This window comes from Hypanus sabinus, chromosome 4 (assembly GCF_030144855.1).
Source record: "Hypanus sabinus isolate sHypSab1 chromosome 4, sHypSab1.hap1, whole genome shotgun sequence".
NCBI classification, from domain to species: Eukaryota; Metazoa; Chordata; class Chondrichthyes; order Myliobatiformes; family Dasyatidae; genus Hypanus; species Hypanus sabinus.
The window spans coordinates 16,819,954-16,843,100 of record NC_082709.1 but is presented as its reverse complement, the minus strand read 5'-3'; the positions used below and the strand labels follow the sequence as shown (position 1 = coordinate 16,843,100).

General features: G+C 41.1%; 2 protein-coding genes across 17 annotated transcripts in view; both read right to left on the bottom strand.

The window, feature by feature from the left end:
- The window catches only part of wdsub1 (WD repeat, sterile alpha motif and U-box domain containing 1), a 37,417-nt gene extending 31,850 nt beyond the window's left edge, over positions 1-5,567 (bottom strand). Inside the window, exon 1 of the mRNA XM_059966495.1 lies at positions 5,403-5,567. The gene's annotated coding sequence lies outside the window, so the exon portion shown is untranslated. The remainder of the gene's footprint in view (positions 1-5,402) is intronic.
- A 9,913-nt stretch (positions 5,568-15,480) lies between these two features.
- Positions 15,481-23,147, bottom strand: part of baz2ba (bromodomain adjacent to zinc finger domain, 2Ba) — a 250,780-nt gene continuing 243,113 nt past the window's right edge. For all 16 annotated transcript variants that reach the window (XM_059966477.1, XM_059966482.1, XM_059966481.1 and 13 more), the window contains 3 exons: positions 20,198-20,469; positions 17,049-17,192; positions 15,481-16,958 (listed from right to left, as the gene is read on the bottom strand). In XM_059966477.1, the coding sequence (XP_059822460.1) occupies positions 16,805-16,958; positions 17,049-17,192; positions 20,198-20,469 (570 nt within the window). In that variant the 3' untranslated portion in view covers positions 15,481-16,804. The remainder of the gene's footprint in view (positions 16,959-17,048; positions 17,193-20,197; positions 20,470-23,147) is intronic.

Genomic DNA, 23,147 nt, shown 5'->3' with positions numbered 1-23,147 from the left:
AATAAGTATAAGAAATCCGAACACATATGTTCGGATGCTGTTCATAGACTTTAGTTCAGCATTCAACACAATCATCCCTCAAAAACTGATTGAAAATCTGAGCCTATTGGGCCTGAACACTTCCCTCTGCAACTGAATCCTAGACTTCCTGACTGGGAGACTTCAGTCAGTCCCGATCAGGAGCAGCATCGCCAACACCATCACACTGAGCACGGGGGCTCCCCAGGGTTGCGTGCCCAGTCCACTGCTGTTCACTCTGCTGACCCATGACTGTGCTGCAACACACACCTCGAACCACATCATCAAGTTCGCCGATGACACGACCGTGGTGGGTCTCATCAGCAAGAACGATGAGTCAGCTTACAGAGAGGAGGTGCAGCGGCTAACGGACTGGTGAAGAGCCAACAACCTGTCTCTTAACGTGAACAACACAAAAGAGATGGTTGTTGACTTCAGAAGGGCACGGAGCGACCACTCCCCGCTGAACATCAACGGCTCCTCGGTAGAGATTGTAAAGAGTGCCAAATTTCTTGATGTTCACCTGACGGAGAATCTCACCTGGTCCCTCAGCACCAGCTCCATAGCAAAGAAAGCCCAGCAGCGTCTCTACTTTTTGCGAAGGCTGAGGAAAGTCCATCTCCCACCCCACATCCTCATCACATTCTACAGGGGCTGTATTGAGAGCGTCCTGAGCAACTGCATCACTGCCTGGTTCAGAAATTGCACCATCTCAGATTGCAAGACCCTGCAGCGGATAGTGAGGTCAGCTGAGAAGATCATCGGGGTCTCTTTTCCCGCCATCACGGACATTTACACTACGTGCTGCATCCGCAAAGGAAACAGCATTATGAAGGACCCCATGCACCCCTCATACAATCTCTTCTCCCTCCTGCCGTCTGGGAAAAGGCTCCGAAGCATTCGGGCTCTTACGACCAGACTATGTAACAGTTTCTTCCCCCAAGCTATCAGACTCCTCAATACCCGAAGCCTGGACTGACATCTTGCCCTACAGTCCTGTTTATTATTTATTGTAATGCTGGTACTGTTTTTGTGCACTTTATGCAGTCCTGGGTAGGTCTGTAGTCTAGTATAGCTTTCTCTGTGTTTTTTTTTTATTACGTAGTTCAGTCTAGTTTTTGTACTGTGTCATGTAAACCATGGTCCTGAAAAACATTGTCTCATTTTTACTATGCACCGTACCAGCAGTTATGGTCAAAATGACAATAAAAGTTGACTTGACTTGACTTGAAGAGAACATTTAAGAAGGAAATCAGGAGGACTAAAAGGTGCATGAGGTTGCTCTAGCAGACAAGGTGAAGGAGAATCCCAAGGGCTTCTACAGATATAGTAAGAGCAGAAGCATATCAAAGGTCAAAATTGGTCCTCTGGAAGATCAGTCATCATCTATGCATGGAGCCAAAAAAGATGGGGAGATCCTAAGTGTATTTTTTGCATCTGTATTTATTCAGGAAAGACACAGAGTCTACAGAAGTGAGGCAAAGCAGCAATGAGATCATGGGCCATATACAGATTACAGGAGAGGAGGTATTTGTTATCTCGAGCAATTTAGGGTGGATAAATCTCCAGGTCCTAACAAGGTGTTCCCTTGCCCGTGTGAGGTAAGTGGAGAATTTGCACGGGTCTTAGCAGAAGAATTGAAAAAGTCCTTTGCCACAAGTGAAGTACCAGAGGATTGGAGGATAGCTGAAGTTGTTTTTTTGCTTAAGAAAGGCTCTAAGAATAAGCCAGGAAATTATAGGCTGGTGAGCCTGATATCAGCAGTGGGTGAATTATTGGAAGGTTTTCTAAGGAACTGGATATTCAAGTAGTTAGATAGACAGGGACTGGTTAGGGATAGTCAACACACACAAAATGCTGGAGGGACTCAGCAAGCCAGGCAGCATCTATAGAAAAGATAAACAGTCCATGTTTTGGGCCAAAATGAAGGGTCTCAGCCTGAAATGTCGACTGTTTACTCTTGGATTTTGCTTGGATTTCCATCATCTGCATATTTTCTTGTGTTAGGGATAGTCAACATGGCTTTGTGCATGGTAGGTCATGTCAAACAGCATTTTTGAGGAAGTTACCAGGAAAGTTTATGAAGCCAAGGCAATGGATGTTGTTTACATGTACTTTAGCAAAGGCCTTTGAGAACATCCCATACGGGAAGCTGGTCAAGAAGGTTCACTTGCTTGGCATTCAAGATGAGGTAGTAAATTGGGTTGGACATTGGCTTCACAGAAGAAGCTACAGAGCGGTAGTAGATGTCTGCCTCTCTGAGTGGAGGACTGTGACTAGTGGTGTGCTTCAGGGATTGGTACTGGGTCCATGTTATTTGTCACGTATATTACCGATCTGGATGATAATGTGGTAAACTGGATCAGCAAATTTGCAGATGACACCAAGATTGGTTAGGACTTACACAGTGATCAGTAGGGCACTGAGGAGTGCAGGTGAACAGAAGGATCTGGGAATGCAGCTCCATAATTCCCTGAAAATGGTGTCACAAGTAGATAGAGTCATAAAGAAAGCTTTTGGCACAATGGCCTTTGTAAATCAAAGTACTGAGTACAGAAATTGTTATGTTATGATGAAGTTGTACAACGTGTTGGTGATACCTAATTTGGAGCATTGTGTAGTGTACTTTTGGTCACTTAACTATAGGAAAGATGTCAATACGATTGAAAGAGTGCAGAGAAAACTTACAAGGATTTACTTGAGGACCTAGGGAACGATGAATAGATTTGGACTTTATTCTCTAGAGTGTGGAGATTGAGAGGTTTACAAAATAATGAGGAGTATAAATAGGGTAAATGTAAGCAGCTTTTTCAGCTGACATTAGTGGGCAGAGATAAATGGTCAAGGGAATCAAGGACTATACAATCCCTGTAGAAAAGAGAGAGATAGGGGAGGAGGTAAAGATATTTATAAGGGAGGAAGTGAAGGGAGGGAAACTGGAAATATTATCTCTTATTCTATTCTTGCCAATTTTATTTCAAGACACTAAGAAATACAAAAACAACTTTTGAAACAGAATACTGGCCTTTGATAAAAACAGAGAAAGAGATACAGCCTATTCCAAATTTGATTGAGCACCTTTACTTGCTTTTGTTTACTTTCAGATAAAAATATTTCCATCAATATCCCTGGGCATTTTTAAATGAATAATTTGAATACAAAATAAAAATAATTATCTAATGAAGTTATAAATTAATTATTCCAACACATATATCAAGTAAAGATAATTCTATTGGATCAAATCTCATAGGGAAAATGTCAGCTCAGGATTCTTATATGCATACAATAGATGTTGAATTTGCTAGCCATTTTTACTGGCAATTTGCAATCTGACCTTGGACTCCTTGTAGGAAAATCTGCCTAGATCACCCACAGTAACTCCACTTATTTGACTGGTTGGCAACAGGTGTATGCAAAGGATAAAAATAAACTTTAGATGGTTCTGCTTTTGAGAACTACTGGAGTCTAATTTGTATTTGCTTAAATGCTTCAAAGTAACATCAGGGACTGTTGATAATTGAAAGTAATACAAGATATTTCAAAAGTTACTATTTGTGAAAATTAAGCCTCTTAATGCTCATTCAGTATTCAAAAATTGTTGCCTATATTTGGCATAAAGCAGCAGCACATTTATCTTCATCTCCAAGTCAGGGGAAAAAACAATCCTTCAACTCAAAACTATATTTATCTTTGATGAACCAATCAGAAAACACATACTATTTAGAAACAATGCCACATGAAGCAAAGATGCCCTCTTTACAACACTAATATCAAGCCTGATTATCCCTCAAGGTAACGGGAGTCCCGAGTGTCTATTAGTATGGCAAACAACACACTCAATCATCTAGTTCTTCCATATGCTTTCCCATCTGAATCTGGAATGTCAAGTTCATTCTCCCTGTGCTGCTAAAGCCCAATACCAAAAACGTAAAGGCTTCCACAAACCCCCTAATCCAAGTTAACACAGGTATGCATTTTGATACATATACTGGGAATTCAAAGAGCAGAGATGTGAAATGATAAAGGAATATACATATAAAACTGAATATTCAAGAAGGGCCTCAGCCTGAAATGTCAACTATCTATTCGTTTCCATAGATCCTGCCTGACCTACTGAGTTCCTCCAGCACTTTGTGTGTGTTGCTTTGGATTTCGAGCATCTGCTGACTGTTTTGTGTTTAATATTCTAATCCTTCAAAATCAATGTATCCAATTTCAGCTTCCTTTTCCTACCACAGTATCAGAACTGCCTCTATCAGAGCAACCAATGCCATCTATGTGTCTAACCTCTCTCTGTCAAGTTGGATGGGACTGCACTAGCCTCCTTCAATAGTTAGCCAATTACTGCCAGGGAATCAACTGCAATGGTTCCTCCTAGGATATCCTCCAAAGCAAGGTGGAAGATGAGGAAACCAAGTCAACACAATCTAGTTCAATTATATTTTTGGGGTTTCCAACTCAGGCTCAATTGTTAACATTCTAGTCCCTCAGAATGGAAAAGTTCATTACTGCACTTCCCCCAACCCCCCCCCCACCCCCCCAGGAGTCCCAGCCACAAAAATCTAGTTTCACTCTAGTGCAGTATTTAGAGGACACTATTAAGACAGAAGAGACTGCCTCAGCTAATATGTGGAACAATAAAAAATACAAGAACTCAGAGGCTCAAACCCGAACACCGACATACACCCCTTCCACATATACTGCGTGTGCTTTTGAGTTCTTCCAGTAATTTTTGTTTTGGCTTTGGGAGACCGCATCTTTGTCAATGAGATCTTTCTAATACGATGTTAAACTTCGTTCCTCTCTGTGTCCATCGCAATCAAAACTTTGACGACGGACAAGCCTGTCATTTTGCCAACAGTTACTCATTCTAAAGATATATTTTCTAGTTAGCGTTATCTTTTTAATAGAGTTCTGTGCGAATTAGTACATTATTGGATGTCAAGTACATTGGGACGTTTCGAAACTAGCATGAAATGCCCTTTAAAAGAAGTGTGTTACCATCTCTTTCTCCGAGCTTTCTGGAGCGACTTGAGGATCACTCCCGAATAGACAGGGAGGACGCCAGCCCCGGAGAATGAGCGCCGCCTTTCTAAGAGACATTTCCCAGAGCCCACGCATCTTTGAAATGGGGCACGGGCACACGCATCGGCTGTTCATGAACCCCAAAATAAAATGAACAGTTCAATCAGGGTGCCGCCAAGAAAAACAAACCCATTTCCGCCAGCGGCTTTCAGCGCAGAGCAGGGAAGGGGGCCGGGCCGGGCTCGGCCGACATAAATATCGCCTCGCCGCCCACCCCCCCTCACCGCCGGTCCACGACAAGGCACGGTCGCTCTTTTACCGTGCACACGACCGGGGAAACGGAATGCGCAACGACTCACCAGCAGACGGCAGAAACGACGGGCCCCGAGTGCGGACGACGACCGCGAACGGCGAATGCGCACACGTCGCACCTTCGGGCGGCAGCGGGTCACATGGTCCTGCACGCCCCGACGCGATCCCCCGGGATCCGCGGTGCCGTACCCCCGGCCTGCGCTTGTCAGCTTGCCCCCAAACTGTCCTTCAGCAGGCGGAAAGGACACCGCCGTCATCCTTCCCGAAGTAACCTGACCTTCTGAGAATTTACTTCCAACATTGTCTTCATATTCCAGATTTCCAGTGTCTTAAAAAACCATTGCCAAGACTGCAGGATTTTGACCCAGCATGGGTGATTTTCCAACATTGTAGTACGGATTAACGGTTAGAAATGTGCCAAATGTTCAGGGGATATTTGTGTGGAGTTCTGCACAGATACGTTCTGATGAGACAGAGAAGTTACGGTAGGGTACAGGGATTGTGGTGTACAAAGGCTGTAATAAATCTAGTCAAGAAGAAAAGCTTGCAAAAGGTTCAGAGAGCTAGGTAATAATGTTAAAGATCTAGAAGATTATAAGGCTAATAGGAAGGAGTTTTAAGAAGAAAATTAGGAGAGCCAGAAGGTGCCATGAGAAGGCCTTGGCGGGCAGAATTAAGGAAAACCCCAATGCAATCTACAAGTATGTGAAGAGCAAGAAGATAAGACATGAAAGAATAGGACTATCAAGTGTGACAGTGCGAAAGTGTGTATGGAACCAGAGGGAATAGCAGAGGTACTTAATGAATACTTTACTTCAGTAGTCACTATGCAAAAGGATCTTGGTGATTGTAGTGATGACACGCAACAGACTGAAAAGCTTGAGCATGTAGATAATAAGAAACAGGATGTGCTGGAGCTTTTGGAAAGCATAAAGTTGGATTAGTCGCCAGGACCGGATGAGATGTACTCCAGGCTACTGTGGGAGGCGAGGGAGGAGATTGCTGAGTCTCTGACAATGGTCTTTGCATCATTGATGGGGACAGGAGAGGTTCTGGAGGATTGGAGGGTTGTGGATGTTGTTCCTTTATTCAAGAAAGGGAGAAGAGATAGCCCAGGAAATTATAGATCAGTGAGTCTTACCTCAGTGGTTGGTAAGTTGTTGGAGAAGATCCTGAGAGGCAGGATTTATGAACATTTGGTGAGGTATAATATGATTAGGAGTAGTCAGCATGTCTTTGTAAAGGGTAGGTTGCGACTTAGGAGTCTGATTGAATTTTTTGAGGATGTGACTAAACACATTGATGAAGGAAGAACAGTAGATGTAGTGTATGAAAATTTCAGCATGGCATTTGAGAAGGTACCCCATGCAAGGCTTATTGAGAAAGTAAGGAGGTATGGGATCCAAGGGGACATTGCTTTGTGGATCCAGAACTGGCTTGCCCACAGAAGGCAAAGAGTGGTTGTAGATGGGTCATATTCTGCATGGAGGTCAGTTACCAGTGGTGTGCCTCAGGGATCTGTTCTGGAACCCTTACTTTTCGTGATTTTCATAAATGACCTGGATGAGGAAGTGGAGGGATGGGTTAGTAAGTTTGCTGATGACACAAAGGTTGGAGGTGTTATGGATAGTGTGGAGCGCTGTCAGAAGTTACAGAGGGACATTGATGAGATGCAAAACTGGGCTGAGAAGTGGCAGTTGGAGTTCAACCCAGATAAGTGTGAAGTGGTTCATTTTGGTAGGTCAAATATGATGGCAGAATATAGTATTAATATGGTAAGATTCTTGGCGGTGTGGAGAATCAGAGGGATCCTGGGGTCTGAGTCCGTAGCACACTCAAAGCAGTTGTGCAGGTTGACTTTGCGGTTAAGAAGGCATATGGTGTTTTGGCCTTCATTCATTGTGGAATTGAATTTAGGAGCCGATGGGTAATGTTGCAGTTATATAGGACCCTGGTCAGACCCCAGTTGGAATACTGTGCTCAGATCTGGTCGCCTCACTACAGGAAGGATGTGGAAGCCATAGAAAGGATGCAGAGGAGATTTACAAGGATATTGCCTGGATTGAGGAGCATGCCTTATGAGACAGAAAATCTACAGCAAAATACAAGCCCTTCAGCCTACAAAGTTGTGCCGAACATGTCCCCACTTTAGAACTTATGAGGCTTACCTATAGCCCTCTATTTTACTGAGCTCCATATACCTATCTAGAAGCCTCTTAAAAGATCCTATTGTATTCGCCTCCACCACCGTTGCTGGCAGCCCATTCCACGCAAACACCACTCTTTGAATAAAATACTTATCCCTGACATCTCCTCTGTACCTATTCTCCAGCATCTTAAACCTGTGTCCTCTTGTGGCAGCCATTTCAGCCCTGGGAAAAAGACTCTGACTATCCACACGATCAATGCCTCTCATCATCTTACACAGCTCTATCAGGTCACCTCTCATCCCCCTTCGTTCCAAAGAGAAAAGGCCGAGTTCACTTAACCAATTCTTGTAAGGCATACTCCCCAATCCAGGCACTATCCTTGTAAATTTCCTCTGCACTTTTTCTATGGCTTCCACATCCTTCCTGTAGTAAAGCAACCAGAACTGAGCACAGTACTCCAAGTGGGGTCTGACCAGAGTCCAATATAGCTGCAACGTTACCTCTCAGCTCCTAAATTCAGTTCCATGATTGATGAAGACCAATACACCATACGCCTTCTTAACCACAAGAGTCAACCTTCACAGTTGCTTTAAGCGTCTTAAGGACTCAGACCCCAAGATCCCTCTGATCCTCCACACTGCCAAGAGTCTTACCATTAATACTATATTCTGTCATCATATTTGACCTACCAGAATGAACCACCTCATTCCATGCAGAATACGACCCGATTGCAATCACTCTTTGCCTTCTGTGGGCAAGCCAGTTCTGGATTCACAAAGCACTGTCCCCTTGGATCCCATGCCTCCTAACTTTCTCAATAAGCCTTGCATGGGGTACCTTATCAAATGCCTTGCTGAAATCCTTATACACTACATCTACTGTTCTTCCTTCATCAATGTGTTTAGTCACATCCTCAAAAAATTCAATCAGGCTCCTAAGTCACAACCTACCCTTTACAAAGACATGCTGACTACTCCTAATCATATTATACCTCACCAAGTGTTCATAAATCCTGCCTCTCAGGAGCTTCTCCATCAACTTACCAACCACTGAGGTAAGACTCACTTGTCTATAATTTCCTGGGCTATCTCTGTTCCATTTCTTGAATAAAGGAACAACATCCACAACCTTCCAGTCCTCTGGAACCTCTCCCGTCCCCATTGATGATGCAAAGATCATCGCCAGAGGGTCAGCAATCTCCTCCCTCGCCTCCCATGGTAGCCTGGGTACATTTCATCCAGTCCCAGTGATTTATCCAACTTGATGCTTTCCAAAAGTTACACATCTTCTTTCTTATTATCTACATGCTCAAGCTTTTCAGTCTGCTGCAAGTCATCACTACAATCACCAAGATTCTTTTCCATAGTGAATACTTAAGTAAAATATTCATTAAGTACCTCTGCTATTTCCTCCTGTTCCATACACTTTCCCACTTTCACACTTGATAGGTCCTATTCTTTCATGTCATATCCTCTTGCTCTTCACATACTTGTAGAATGCATTGGGGCTTTCCTTAATTCTGCCCACTAAGGCTTCCCATGGCCCATTCTGGCTCTCCTAATTTCCTTCTTAAGCTCCTTCCTATTAGCCTTATAATCTTCTAGATCTCTAACATTACCAAGCTCTCTGAACCTTTTGTATGCTTTTCTTTTCTTCTTGACTAGATTTATTACAACCTTTGTACACCACGGTTCCTGTACCCTACCATAATCTCCCTGTCTCATTGGAACGTATCTATACAGAACTCTACTCCCTGAATATTTGCCACATTTCTTCCATACTTTTCCCTGAGAACATGTTTCCAATTTAAGCCTCCAAGTTCCTGCCTGATAGCCCCATAATTCCCCTTACTCCAATTAAACGCTTTTCTAATTTGGTTGTTCCTATCTCTCTCCAATGCTATTGTAAAGGAGATAGAAATATGATTACTATTTTCATAATGCTCTCCCACTGAGAGATCTGACACCTGACCAGGTTCATTTCCCAATACCAAATCAAGTACAACCTCTCCTCTTGTAGGTTTATCTACATACTGTGTCAAGAAACCTTCCTGAACACACCTAACAAACTCCAGCCCACCTAAACCCCTTGCTCTAGGGAGATGCCAATCGATATTTGGGAAAGTAAAATCTCCAATCACAATAACTCTATTATTACACCTTTGCAGGATCTGTTTTCCTACCTGCTCCTCGATACCCGTTATCATTGGGTTGAGTGAACTCTGTTTTTTCTCCTTAGAGCGACAGAGGAGGAGAGGTGACCTGATAGAGCTGTGTAAGATGATGAGAAGCATTGATCGTGTGGATAGTCAGAGGCCTTTTCCCAGGGCTGAAATGGTTGCCACAAGAGGACACAGGTTTAAGGTGCTGGTGAGTAGGTGCAAAAAAGATGTCAGGGTAAGTTTTTTAATCAGAGAGTGGTGAGTGCGTGGAATGGGCTGCCAGCAACGGTGATGGAGGTGGACACCATAGGGTCTTTTAAGAGAGCTATAGATAAGCCTAGTAATTTCCAAGGTAGGGATATGTTCTGCACAACATTGTGGGCCAAAGGGCCTGCATTGAGCATCTGGAGCTGCGATTAGATTCATACTGGAGCATCCGCAATGCTGAGCAAGTCGTGAATAGCACGTTCAGTGAGTTGGCCACACCGCAGGTAAAGGCTGCACAGGCAGAAAGCGAAGGGGTGGCCACTAGACAGCGTAGCAGTAGGCAGGTAGTGCAGGAGTCCCCTGAGGTCATCTCCCTACTAAACAGATATACTGTTTTGGATACTGTTGGGGGAGATGTCTCATCAGGGGAAGGCAGCAGCAGCCAAGTTCATTGCACCATGGGTGGCTCTGCAGCACAGGAGGGAAGGAAAAGGAGTGGGAGAGCTATAGTGATAGGGGATTCGATTGTAAGGGGAATAGGTAGGTATTTCTGCGGCCACAAACGAGACTCCAGAATGGTATGTTGCCTCCCTGGTGCAAGGGTCAAGGATGTCTCTGAGTGGCTGCAGGACATTCTGGAATAGGAGGGTGAACAGCCAGTGGTCGTGGTGCACATAGGTACCAACGATATAGGTAAAAAAACGGGATGAGGTCCTACAAGGTGAATTTAGGGAGTTAGGAGATAAACTAAAAAGTAGGACCACAAAGGTAATAATCTCTGGATTACTACCAGTGCCATGTGCTAGTCAGAGAAGAAATAGGAGGATATTTCAGATGAATACGTGGCTTGAAAAATGGTGCAAGGGGGAGGGATTCAAATTTCTGGGGCATTGGAACCAGTTCTGGGGGAGGTGGGACTGGTATAAACAGGACGGTCTACACCTGGGCTGGACTTGAACCAATATCCTCAGTGGAACGTTTGCTACTGCTGTTCAGGAGGCTTTAAACTAATGTGGCAGGGGGATGGGAACAAGTGCAGAGAGACAGAGGGGTGTAAAATGAGGATAGAAGCAAAAAGTACTAAGGTGAAAAGTGGCAGGCAGGTAAATCCGAGGCAAAAAGCAAAAAGGGCCACTTTTCAACATAATTGTATAAGGGCTAAGAGTGTTGTAAAAACAAGCCTGAAGGCTTTGTGTGTCAATGCGAGGAGCATTTGTAACAAGGTGGATGAATTGAATGTGCAGATAGTTATTAATGAATATGATATAGTTGGGATCACAGAGACATGGCTCCAGGGTGACCAAGGATGGGAGCTCAACCATCCAGGGATATTCAATATTCAGGAGGGATAGACAGGAAAGAAAAGGAGGCGGGGCAGCATTGCTGGTTAGAGAGGAGATTAACACAATAGAAAGGAAGGACATTAGCCTGAAGGATGTGGAATCGATATGGGTAGAACTGCATAACACTAAGGGGCAGAAAACGCTGGTGGGAGTTGTGTACAGGCCACCTAACAGTAGTAGTGAGGTTGGGGATGGCATTAAACAGGAAATTAGAAATGCGTGCAATAAAGGAACAGTAGTTATAATGGGTGACTTCAATCTACATATAGATTGGGTCAACCAAATTGGTAAGGGTGCTAAGGAAGAGGATTTCTTGGAATGTATGCAGGGTGGTTTTCTGAACCAACATGTCGAGGAACCAACTAGAGAGCAGGCCATTCTAGATTGGGTATTGAGCAATGAGGAAGGGTTAACTAACAATCTTGTCGTGCAAGGCCTCTTGGGTAAGAGTGACCATAATATGGTGGTCACCCTCCATCTTCATTAGGATGGAGAGTGACATAGTTAATTCAGAAACAAAGGTTCTGAACTTAAAGAAGGGTAACTTTGAAGGTATGAGACATGAATTAGCTAAGATAGACTGGCAAATGATACTTAAAGGGTTGACGGTGGATATGCAATGGCAAGCATTTAAAGATCACATGGATGAACTACAACAGTTGTTCATCCTAGTTTGGCAAAAGAATAAACCAGGGAAGGCAGTGCACCCGTGGCTGACAAGGGAAATTAGGGATAGTATCAAGTCCAAAGAAGAAACATATAAATTAGCAAAAAAAATGTGCTCACCTGAGGACTGGGAGAAATTCAGAGACCAGCAGAGGAGGACAAAGGGCTTAATTAGGAAAGGGAAAAAAGATTATGAGAGAAAGCTGGCAGGGAACTTAAAAACTGACTGTAAAAGCTTTTATAGATATGTGAAAAGAAAAAGTTTGGTCAAGACAAATGTGGGTCCCTTACAGTCAGAAACAGGTGAATTGAGCATAGGGAATAAAGACATGGCAGACCAATTGAATAACTACTTTGATTCTGTCTTCACTAAGGAGGACATACATAATCTTCTGGAAATGGTAATGGACCAAGGGTCTAGTGAGATGGAGGAACTGAAGGAAATACATGTTAGTAGGGAAGAGGTGTTAGGTAAATTGAAGGGATTAAAGGCAGATAAATCTCCAGGGCCAGATGGTCTGCATCCCAGAGTGCTTAAAGAAGTAGCCCAAGAAATAGTGGATGCAGTAGTGATAATTTTTCAAAACTCCTTAGATTCTGGATTAGTTCCTGAGGATTGGAGGGTGGCTAACGTAACCCCACTTTTTAAAAAAGGAGGGAGAAACCGGGAAATTATAGACTGGTTAGTCTGATATCGGTGGTGGGGAAAATGCTAGAGTTGGTTATCAAAGATGTGATAACAGCACATTTGGAAAGAGGTGAAATCATTGGACAAAGACAGCATGGATTTGTGAAAGGAAAATCATGTCTGACGAGTTTTATAGAATTTTTTGAATATGTAACTAGTAGAGTGGATAGGGGAGAGCCAGTGGATGTGGTATATTTAGATTTTCAAAAGGCTTTTGACAAGGTCCCACACAGGAGATTAGTGTGCAAACACAGTATTGTGGGTATGGTATTGATGTGGATAGAGAATTGGTTGGCAGACAGGAAGCAAAGAGTGGGAGTAAATGGGACCTTTTCAGAATGGCAGGCAGTGACTAGTGGGGTACCGCAAAGCTCAGTGCTGGGACCCCAGTTGTTTACAATATATATTAATGATTTAGACAAGGGAATTAAAAGCAGCATCTTCAAGTTTGCGGATGACACGAAGCTGGGCGGTGTTGTTAGCTGTGAGGAGGATGCTAAGAGGATGCAGGGTGACTTGGATAGGTTAGTGAGTGGGCAAATTCATGGCAGATGCAATTTGATGTGGATAAATGTGAGGTTATCCATTTTGGTTGCAAGAACAGGAAAACAGATTATTATCTGAATGGTGGCCGACTAGGAAAAGGGGAGGTGCAACGAGACCTGGGTGTCATTGTACACCAGACATTGAAGGTGGGCATGGAGGTACAGCAGGCGGTGAAAAAGGCAAATGGTATGTTGGCATTCATAGCAAAAGGATTTGAGTACAGGAGCAGGGAGGTTCTACTGCAGTTGTACAAGGCCTTGGTGACACCGCACCTAGAGTATTGTGTGCAGTTTTGGTCCCCTAATCTGATGAAAGACATTCTTGCCATAGAGGGAGTACACAGAAGGTTCACCAGATTGATTCCTGGGATGGCAGGACTTTCATATGAAGAAAGACTGGATCGACTAGGCTTATACTCACTAAAATTTATAAGATTGAGGGGGGGAATCTTATTGAAACGTATAAAATTCTAAAGGGATTGGACAGGCTAGATGCAAGAAGATTGTTTCCGATGTTGGGGAAGTCCAGAATGAGGGGTCACAGTTTAAGGATAAAGGGGAAGCCTTTTCGGACCGAGATGACGGAAAACTTCATCACACAGAGAGTGGTGAATCTGTGCAATTCTCTGCCACAGGGAACAGTTGAGGCCAGTTCATTGGCTATATTTAAGAGGAAGTTAGATATGGCCCTTGTGGCTAAAGGGATCGGGGGTATGGAGAGAAAGCAGGTACAGGGTTCTGAGTTGGATGATCAGCCATGATCATACAATGGTGGTGCAGGCTCGAAGGGCCGAATGGCCTACTCCTGCACCTACTTTCTATTATGCTGGAGGTCTTCCATGTTTCTAGACTGGATAAGATATTGCACTGTCAAGGATACTCAGAATAAAGAATGAAGTCACATTTGAGTTCTTTTTTCAAAATGCTCTTTCCAGCATGTGCTGCTCTATAGTGAAGCCTATGTTTCTTCAATTGTTCTGAAGAACTTCTGGGCAATCCATTATTCACTGAGGCTACCGTAGGTTAGCAATTGTCAGTTTGCTTCTAAGACCTTGTCTGCAAAGAGCTTTCCTTGCAGACCTTCAAAATGATTGACTGCTGCATAATTTAAGTCATCATTAGTACTTGTCATGCAAACCTCACATTGTCAATGAGATGGAGGTAGCAGGTTTCAGTTGAGCACCTGGATCAAAGCTCTTTTATTTGTCTCTGATGAAACTGGCTTTCAACCAGGTTGCTTTCCAAACATTATATCTTAAGGACTCTTGCAATTTGCTTTTCCCATTATGCCATTTCAGAGGGGCATATTCTTTCCGACCCTAGTGCTGTTAGACTCCATTCGACTTACTTTGGAATAAGACCCGAGCTTTCACAAGACTGAAAAAAGCTTACTGCTTCAACCTTATCAATTCCATTAGAATTGAGGCATATGAACTGATGGCTGTATGAGGCTAGTTCCACAGAACATTGGAAAACAGACCAACTCAGTCTTGACAAAGGATGAGTTTTCAAGAGGGATGTTGATTCACTTGTACTCAAGTGCTCTAAATAATGTTCTGCTGCGTATTGTGGGTATGTTGCATTGTTCTGCCAAGCATAGTGGGTATGTGTAGCAACACTTGTGGGCTACTCCCAACGAACTATCAGGTGTGTTGGTTGTTAATGCGATCAATGCATTTCTCTGCAGAAGGGTCTTGGCCCAAAATGTCCACAGTTTATTAATTTCCATAGATGCTGCCTGACCCGCTGAATTCCTCCAGCATCTTGTGTGTGTTGCAACATATTTCACTGTATGTTTCAATGTACATGTGACAAATAAACCTGGATTTTGAATATAATGAAGACTGGAAGGGTGGACACAAGGACCATTCCCTCTAGCTTCATTGTTGAAATCTAGCTCAGCAGGTAGTAAAACCCATGATATACACAATCAGCTGTAAAACTACTGACTGATGCAGTAGGCTCAAAAAGGCCTTCAGACTTCCAACTGCCGCTATTCTGTAGCAGGAATGGGGAATTGTAATTTTAGCTTTTAGCCACCAAAAAAATATAGCTACTTTAACAACTTTTCTTACAGTTTAGCACACATTTGAATAAACTGATGGTTTAGCTAAAATACACAGGAGTTCTTAAGTAGGATCTCAACCCCGAACATCAAAACCTTCTCATTTCCTTTACTGCTTCAGCTCAACCCACAGAGTTCTGCCAGCAAATTATGTACTGAGCTGTTAACAAGGACTAGTTTAAAAACAAATTTCATATTACTCAGAATAACAGATGTGAATGGAACATTTTGTTTACCAAAGTAAACAACTATCAGAACAAAACTGCACAAATGTTTTAGAAAACAAGCAAGCAAACAGAATTGAAAAACACCCTTTTATTATGTCCGTGCCACACATACTAGTGAAAAATAATGCTCCTAAAAAAGAAAACTACCCTTTTTCACAACATATTTAAATAAAATAACTTCAAGTACTTTGACTCAGGTACAAAAGTTTCTGATCTGAGCTGAGCTGCCTCCAATAGGCCACTGTAACTTACAGCAGTTAAACAGTGGTTAAACACAGTGGTTACAATGAGCCACTGAGTACCAAATTCTATGGCAAGGCAGATGGAGGGAAATGCATTATGAAAAATACTGTGTATAGGAAATTGTAATTTATTGTGTGGATATAAATGATTATATTGGAATGAGACCACAGTGGCTCAAAAATTATATAACAAAAATAGAAAATGGAAAACCTAATATCCCCTACACCCTGTTTTAAAGGCAGGCACTACCCAACATTAGGAGACTCCACAGTGTTTGTAGAGGATATGTACAAGCCATATATGTATAATCATTTTAAGACTAAAATAAAATGCTACAGTTATTCTAAGGCATAACAATATTAAATGCCTGGAAACAATATGTACACATCATACATATTTGAACAAGACTTAATTAATATTAACATTAATGAACAATTATATACAGATGTTTCTTTGTTGATCCACTGTTTTTGAATTTACTTTGAGACTAAGTAGGTGGTGCATTGATAAACAGAGCTGTAAATTTATGTCTACAGTAACAAGAGGTTCTCCAGTGCCCTCCTGGACAGAACAGTGTAAACAGTTTTCAATTGGCTTTGTTTTATTCTTCAAAAACATTCGCTGTTTTATTTCCTTTGACGACTTAAAGCAATTTTGCTGCCTCTTCCTTTTCATAGAAAATGAAGACTTGACATTTTATTCATAAGTTAACAAAAAATTAAATACATTCACTAAAATATAAGCTACAAAAGAAATTCAAGATTTTTTCCATTTACTTCCATGTATATTGTTTTTTTTAAATGTGGGAAGAGGATTTCCCGTCCCCTATTACAGCTCTGGTCATTGTATATTCATTCAGTGCGTTTGAAATATTGGTTGCTATTGCACTAGGACCACCCCATGCCTCTGAACTCTTTGGGTGTGCTTCCCTGTTCTTCCGAAGCTGTCCATAAAATATTTCTATAGTTCAAGAGCTACAGTCTCCAAAGGAGTGAACCTCTTTTAGAGTAATCCTTGGCTGGTATTTCCACATTTTAACAAATGATGTGAAATTTCTGCTGATTTGTGCAAACAATCTTGCACTCCCCGTATATATGAAGACACCAGTATTTCAGGCTGCCGGCTCAAAGTCTTTAATTCTTAAATTGATTGCCTTAGCTTCCCTTAAAAAGCTCAGCCCATCGCTTCTCGAAAAATTTCCTCATATTATGACCAGCTCTGCCAATGTCCGATTCATCTTCATTAAATGTTTCACAGTTGTCAAAAACTAATCTGGCATCTACCGCAAATACTTCAGTATTTGGGTACCTGTGAAAAAAATTATATTTGGTTAAAAAACAATTTTTAAATTGAACTAATTCAAATCTCTTACATATAAGAGAATATTCAGAAACTTACAGTCCATTGCTGAGTTTCTCTCTGATAGTGGAGAAATCCATTGGTTTTTTAATAACCTTTCTATACCCAGGTACTAGTTTGGAGTTCACAGGTAACAAGAAAGGCCATGCATCCTCATGTGTTTCCAATTCCGATAACATTATGCTGGAAATAATAATAATAATAATCTTTAAATTAGGAAAACTGCTGAAACAATCAGACACAATATCACACACTACCTTCTTCTGGAATGGTCTAAGAAATTGAAAATGGAATGCACCACTAATACTGAATTAAAGAAAAAAAATGGCAGAGTGAAAAGTTTTCAGAAAGATTGACAGTACCATAGAAATACAGTGGCATGCAAAAATTTGGGCACCCCTGGTCAAAATTTCTGTTACTGTGAATAGCTAAGTGAGTAAAAGATGACCTGATTTCCAAAAGGCATAAAGTTAAAGATGACACATTTCTTTAATATTTTAAGCAAGATTACTTTTTTATTTTCATCTTTTACAGTTTCAAAATAACAAAAAAGAAAAAGGGGCCGAAGCAAAAGTTTGGGCACCCTGCGTGGTCAGTACTTAGTAACACACCCTTTGGCAAATATCACAGCTTGTAAACACTTTCTGTTGCCAGCTAAGAGTCTTTCAGTTCTTGTCTGGGGGATTTTCACCCATTCTTCCTTGCAAAAGGCTTCTAATTCTGTGAGATTCTTAGGCTGTCTTGCATACACTGCTCTTTTGAGGTCTATCCACAGATTTTTGATTATGTTTAGGTTCGGGGACTGTGAGGGCCATGGTAAAACCTTCAGCCTGCGACTCTTGAGGTAGTCCATTATGGATTTTGAGTTGTGTTTAGGATCATTATGCTGTTGTAGAAGCCATCCTCTTTTCAGCTTCAGCTTTTTTACAGACGGTGTGATGTTTGCTTCCAGAATTTGCTGGTATTTAATTGAATTCATTCTTCCCTCTACCAGTGAAATGTCCCTGTGCCACTGGCTGCAGCACAAGCTCAAAGCATGATCGATCCACCCCCCGTGCTTAACAGGTGGAGAGTTGTTCTTTTCATGAAAGTCTGCACCCTTTTTTTCTACAAACATACCTTTGCTCATTGCGGCCAAAAAGTTCTATTTTAACTTCATCAGTCCACAGGACTCATTTCCAAAATGCATCAGGCTTGTTTAGATGTTCCTTTGCAAACTTCTGATGCTGAATTTTGTGGTGAGGATGCAGGAAAGGTTTTCTTCTGATGACTCTTCCATGAAGGTCATATTTGTGCAGTAGAACAGTGCACCACCACTCCAGAGTCTGCTAAATCTTCCTGAATGTCCTTTGCAGTCAAATGGGGGTTTTGATTTGCCTTTCTAGCAATCCTACAAGAAGTTCTCTCGGAAAGTTTTCTTGGTCTTCCAGACCTCAACTTGACCTCCACCGTTCCTGTTAACTACCATTTCTTAATTACATCACAAACTGAGGAAACAGCTTTGCTGTCTTCTTATAGCCTTCTGCTTTGTGGGCATCATTTATTTTCATTTCCAGAGTGTTAGGCAGCTGCTTAGAGAGCCCATGGCTGCTGGTTGTTGGGACAAGGTTTGAAGAGTCAGGGTATTAAAAAGCTTTGAAATTGCATCACCTGCAGTCACACTAATCTTACTTAAAATGTTGAAAAGAATGTTTCATCTTTAACTTTATGACGTTTGGAAATCAGTTCACCTTCTACTCGCTTAACTATTCACAGTAGCAGACATTTTGACCGGGGTGCCCAAACTTTTGCATGCCACTGTATTACTGGTATATTTATATATGAAAGATTCTGTTAGAAGTTGCCCATATATAGAATTCCATGCATAGAATGGAAATCTAAGAGACTATATAACTGAATGCAGTTACATTGGGAGATTTATTATTGACAGACAGAAAAGCAGAAGAACTTACATGATAAGTGTAGTCAAAATGTTGACAGTAGCTTTCTAAAACAAATGTTTTAGAGCTAATAACTGAATAGGCTTTTATTAATGAAAATAAACTTAATTAATGGTTTCCAAATATGTATGAGGGACTAGGGGAAAGTCACATACTAAAATTTTAAGTTAAAACAAGCCAAAATTGAAAAGAATAATAAAGATTGGGAAGCATTCAAAAACTTAAGACAATATTAAACCAGTAGCAAACTCACCGGCTGCATGAGAACATTTTAACTGTGAGAAATATTGCAAAGGCTGGAGATTGTTTCTCTGGGATAGAAGGGAATGAGGGGCAATTATTTGAGTAGGGTACTTCACACCCATTGCAAAAGACAACATTAATCTAAAATAAAAGGTTTGGACAAGTGCAAGGAAAAGTGGAAATCTGTCTTTCTGGGAGAGCTCTGAATTGCAATACAAATAAAATGCATATAATATGAAGCACTGAAGTGAATTATGCAGTTTTGGACACAATAAATAGTTTGCAGATGATACAAGTGGCTACTTAGTTAAACACGGAGAACAGACTGGAAGAAGCAGTTAGGGAAAATGGAACTCAGTACAGAAAAGGCGAGGTTATGGATGTGGCACGTCCAATATGGCAAGAGAACCTAAAATGAATGGCATAAAGTCATAACCTATTCAACCTTTCCCTATAACTCAAGTCTCGGCAACATCCTGGCAAATTTTCTCTGCATTCATTCAATCTTATTGACATCTTTCCTGTGGGGAGGTAACCAAAGCTGCACACAATACTCCAAATTAGGCCACACCAATTTCAACATAACATTCCAACTCCTGTACTCACCCCTTGTCAATGAGTGAGGTGAGAGGAGAAAGGACCTGCAAGCTGACAGGAAGGCAACACCAACTCAAATAACCATGTGTTACAACAGTGGTGTGCAGAAGAGCATCTCTGAATGCACAACACGTCAAACATTGAAGTGGATGGGCTACCGTAGCAGAAGACCATAAACATACATTTAGAAGCATAATGAAGTGGCCAGTGAGTGTACATCCTATTCCATTTTGGAAGTGATTTCACTATCCTTTCATGCAATATATACCAAATTTTAAAAAAAATCAAGGAATTCCCATTCCCTATCCATTTCTTCTATCAATTATTTACCTATTTTACAATTACGGATAGAGTTCATTATTCATATTAGGCATGCTCATATACAGTATTTAAATGTTTAACTCATACCTGCACAAGGACAAATCCTTGCTATTATCTTTTATGATTTTCCACTTCTTGTTAGGTGACGGGCCCTCTAACCTGGGTGAGTTCATAGACGGGCTATCCTCCACTTTTCGTTTTTTGGATTCTTTACTTCCTTTCTTTGGGGTACTGCTTGTACTAGCCGTCTCCTCTTCATCACTAATACCAGCTCCAGATAACCTCCTCGTCTTCTTCAGTTCAAAATTCTTTTTTGGACGATTTAGTACTTTTTTACTCCGTGGAGACTGGCCGCTTGCCTATCAAAAGGAGATATTGGATGGAAGAGTAGAAAAATTAAAATTAATACTGTCAAATTTAATATTACTATACACATCAATGAGACATTGACTGCTATTATGTCCATACAAAATGGGTAGCACCTGTATGGTGCTACCCACTCCCTCCCCTCTCCCTGCCCCTTCCCATTCTCGGTCCACAATAGAGACCCATATCAGAATCAGGTTAATCAGTTATATGTCATGAAATTAGTTTTTATTTTGAGGCAATAGCACAGTGCAATACTTAATATTACAGTTTTGTGCCAGTCTTAGGCAATACATTTATACCCACACATACATATTTATACACATACACACATTATATAAATATACACAGTACTATAGATTATTGGAAAATTTGAATATATAAAAAATTGTTGAGAAGTCATTGCAGGAGGCAGAGTACAAGAATAGCTAATGTCACTGCTAGTTGGGTCAGACTGCAAAGGACTACCATATGGAACACACAAGCAGACAATTGTCAGCTGCAGCTTAACATAAAGTTATGCATTTAGGAATAAAGGAAAACAAATGGATTAGAAAACTAAAACCAAAGCTAACCAAAATTTCATCAATGTCTACCAACTGACAAAGCTAATTAATTTTGAGCTGCTTAATATAGTATATTCTATGTAATCTTTTATATTGCAGAAAATCTGTTAGGCCTGTCCAAAGTTAAATTCATAACTTTGGAAAAATGTAATACAAAGATGATATGGTTGAACTAGAAAAAGAAGAAAAGCAATGATAGTGGTTTAAAAAAAAGGTCAATCTCAAAGAACTGAAACCTTTCCTTTGGAGAAAAGGAATCTGAGGAGGTATTTATTTGAAAGTTTAAATTATAAGGCTCAAAGACAAAGACAACCTATTAGTACTGATGAAGGGTTTTGGCCTGAAACGTCGTCACTACCTCCTCCCATAGATGCTGTCTGGCCTGCTGAATTCCCCCGGCATTTTGTGTGCGCTATACTGGCATATTATGGAAGGTATATTTCACAGCAATTTCTATAAAACATTAAAAGAAGCCCCTTTAGCCCATTGAGTCCACGCTGGCTCAGGAAGCAATACAAATCCATAATGTTCCTCTGTAAATTATCTTCCACAAATTCCCATCAACTGTCCCAGATTGTAAAATCTAGGGTCAATTTACATTGGCAATTAACTTTCCAAACTGGGATGTGGATATGGAACTAGATCATCCAAGGAAAAACCCACACAATCACAGAGAAAATGTGCAAACTCCAGTAAGACATTCACTCGAGGTGAGGGTTGAACCCAGGGTATTGGAGCTACGACAATAGTGGATTTAATCAGGATGTAGAGCACTATTCTAATGATGGTCTGCAGAAGCATGATTGCTAAAAATTAGTCACAAATCATGAACGCACTATAAACCATAACTGCTGAGACAACAGGAATCTAGATATTAGATGTCTCCACTTCTAAAAGCCTATAAAACATCGGGGAGCACATTATATAGCTTTTCTGCTCCCTCCATCAAAAATGGCTGGAAAAACTCAAATGCGTGATTAACTCCTTCCCTATCTGCCATGCAGGCAGCATGCAACTTCCTGCTATCTGCAGATTGATATTAATTTGTAGCTGCTGCTAATCATGAAATAGCTGGACTCGACAGCAGAGAACCAATATCCTCAGTAATCAGGTCCAGATAAATCCCCTTGATGTTTCTTAAGAGTTAACATCCAATTCTTAAGAGAAGGAGTATTATGTCTTCAGAAGATACAGGCAGTTGTGTAGGAAATTGATCTGACCAAGGGACCACGAAAATGACACGACAGTGTTAAGGATTAATACCCTAGTCCTGACAAGGAGTCTCAGTCCAAAATGATTACTGTTTATTCTTTTCCATCGATCCTGCCTGACCTGCAGAGTTCCTCCAGCATTTTATATGGGATAATTGGCATTTTGTGTTGAAACCCTTGTCAGGACTAGGATCAGGACTGGTAGTATTATCACTATGGCAGATAGGGAGAGGGATAGTCAATACAGACTGCCAAAATTAAATTTGGTGGGATTGGGGAATGCTGGAATTAAGTTAGGCTCTCAGGGTCAGATGCAGATCAGAATGTACTGCACTGTGAGGAAGAGTATGTTTTTCAGGGTGTCCAACAGACAATCCCAGAAAAATCTGATCAAAGTTTCCTGCAATAAAAGTTGCTCAAGGAATAGTAATATCATTCCATGTGCCTTTGATGTGGGAATATCAGTGGTTCAAGAATGACATATCTGGAAAAAAATAGTCACCTTATACTTTCAGTTTTGAAGTAGAAGAATCAGAGCAATAACAAAAAGATAATCAGCATTTAAACTCAATGAAGTTGATGGCCCCTTTAAAGATGAATAAAGTTGATCCTTCCTGTGACTCAATAGTTAGCTAGCATTTATAGTTCGAGTAGGTACTGAATGGAAGGTTAAGAAAATGGAAACACTAGTATGAAATTAGAAGTGGACATTTACTGATGTCACGATATTCAGTAAGATTTACTCCACATCTGTCTGTGCATTACATAGAAAGCCATTTTGGAAGTGTAAGACCACTAATTATAATAATTTTCAAGTTATCATGGATATAATAATGAACCACAATGATGTAAGAATTTAATTATCACTTCAGATTTTACAAAGAGACAGATGTC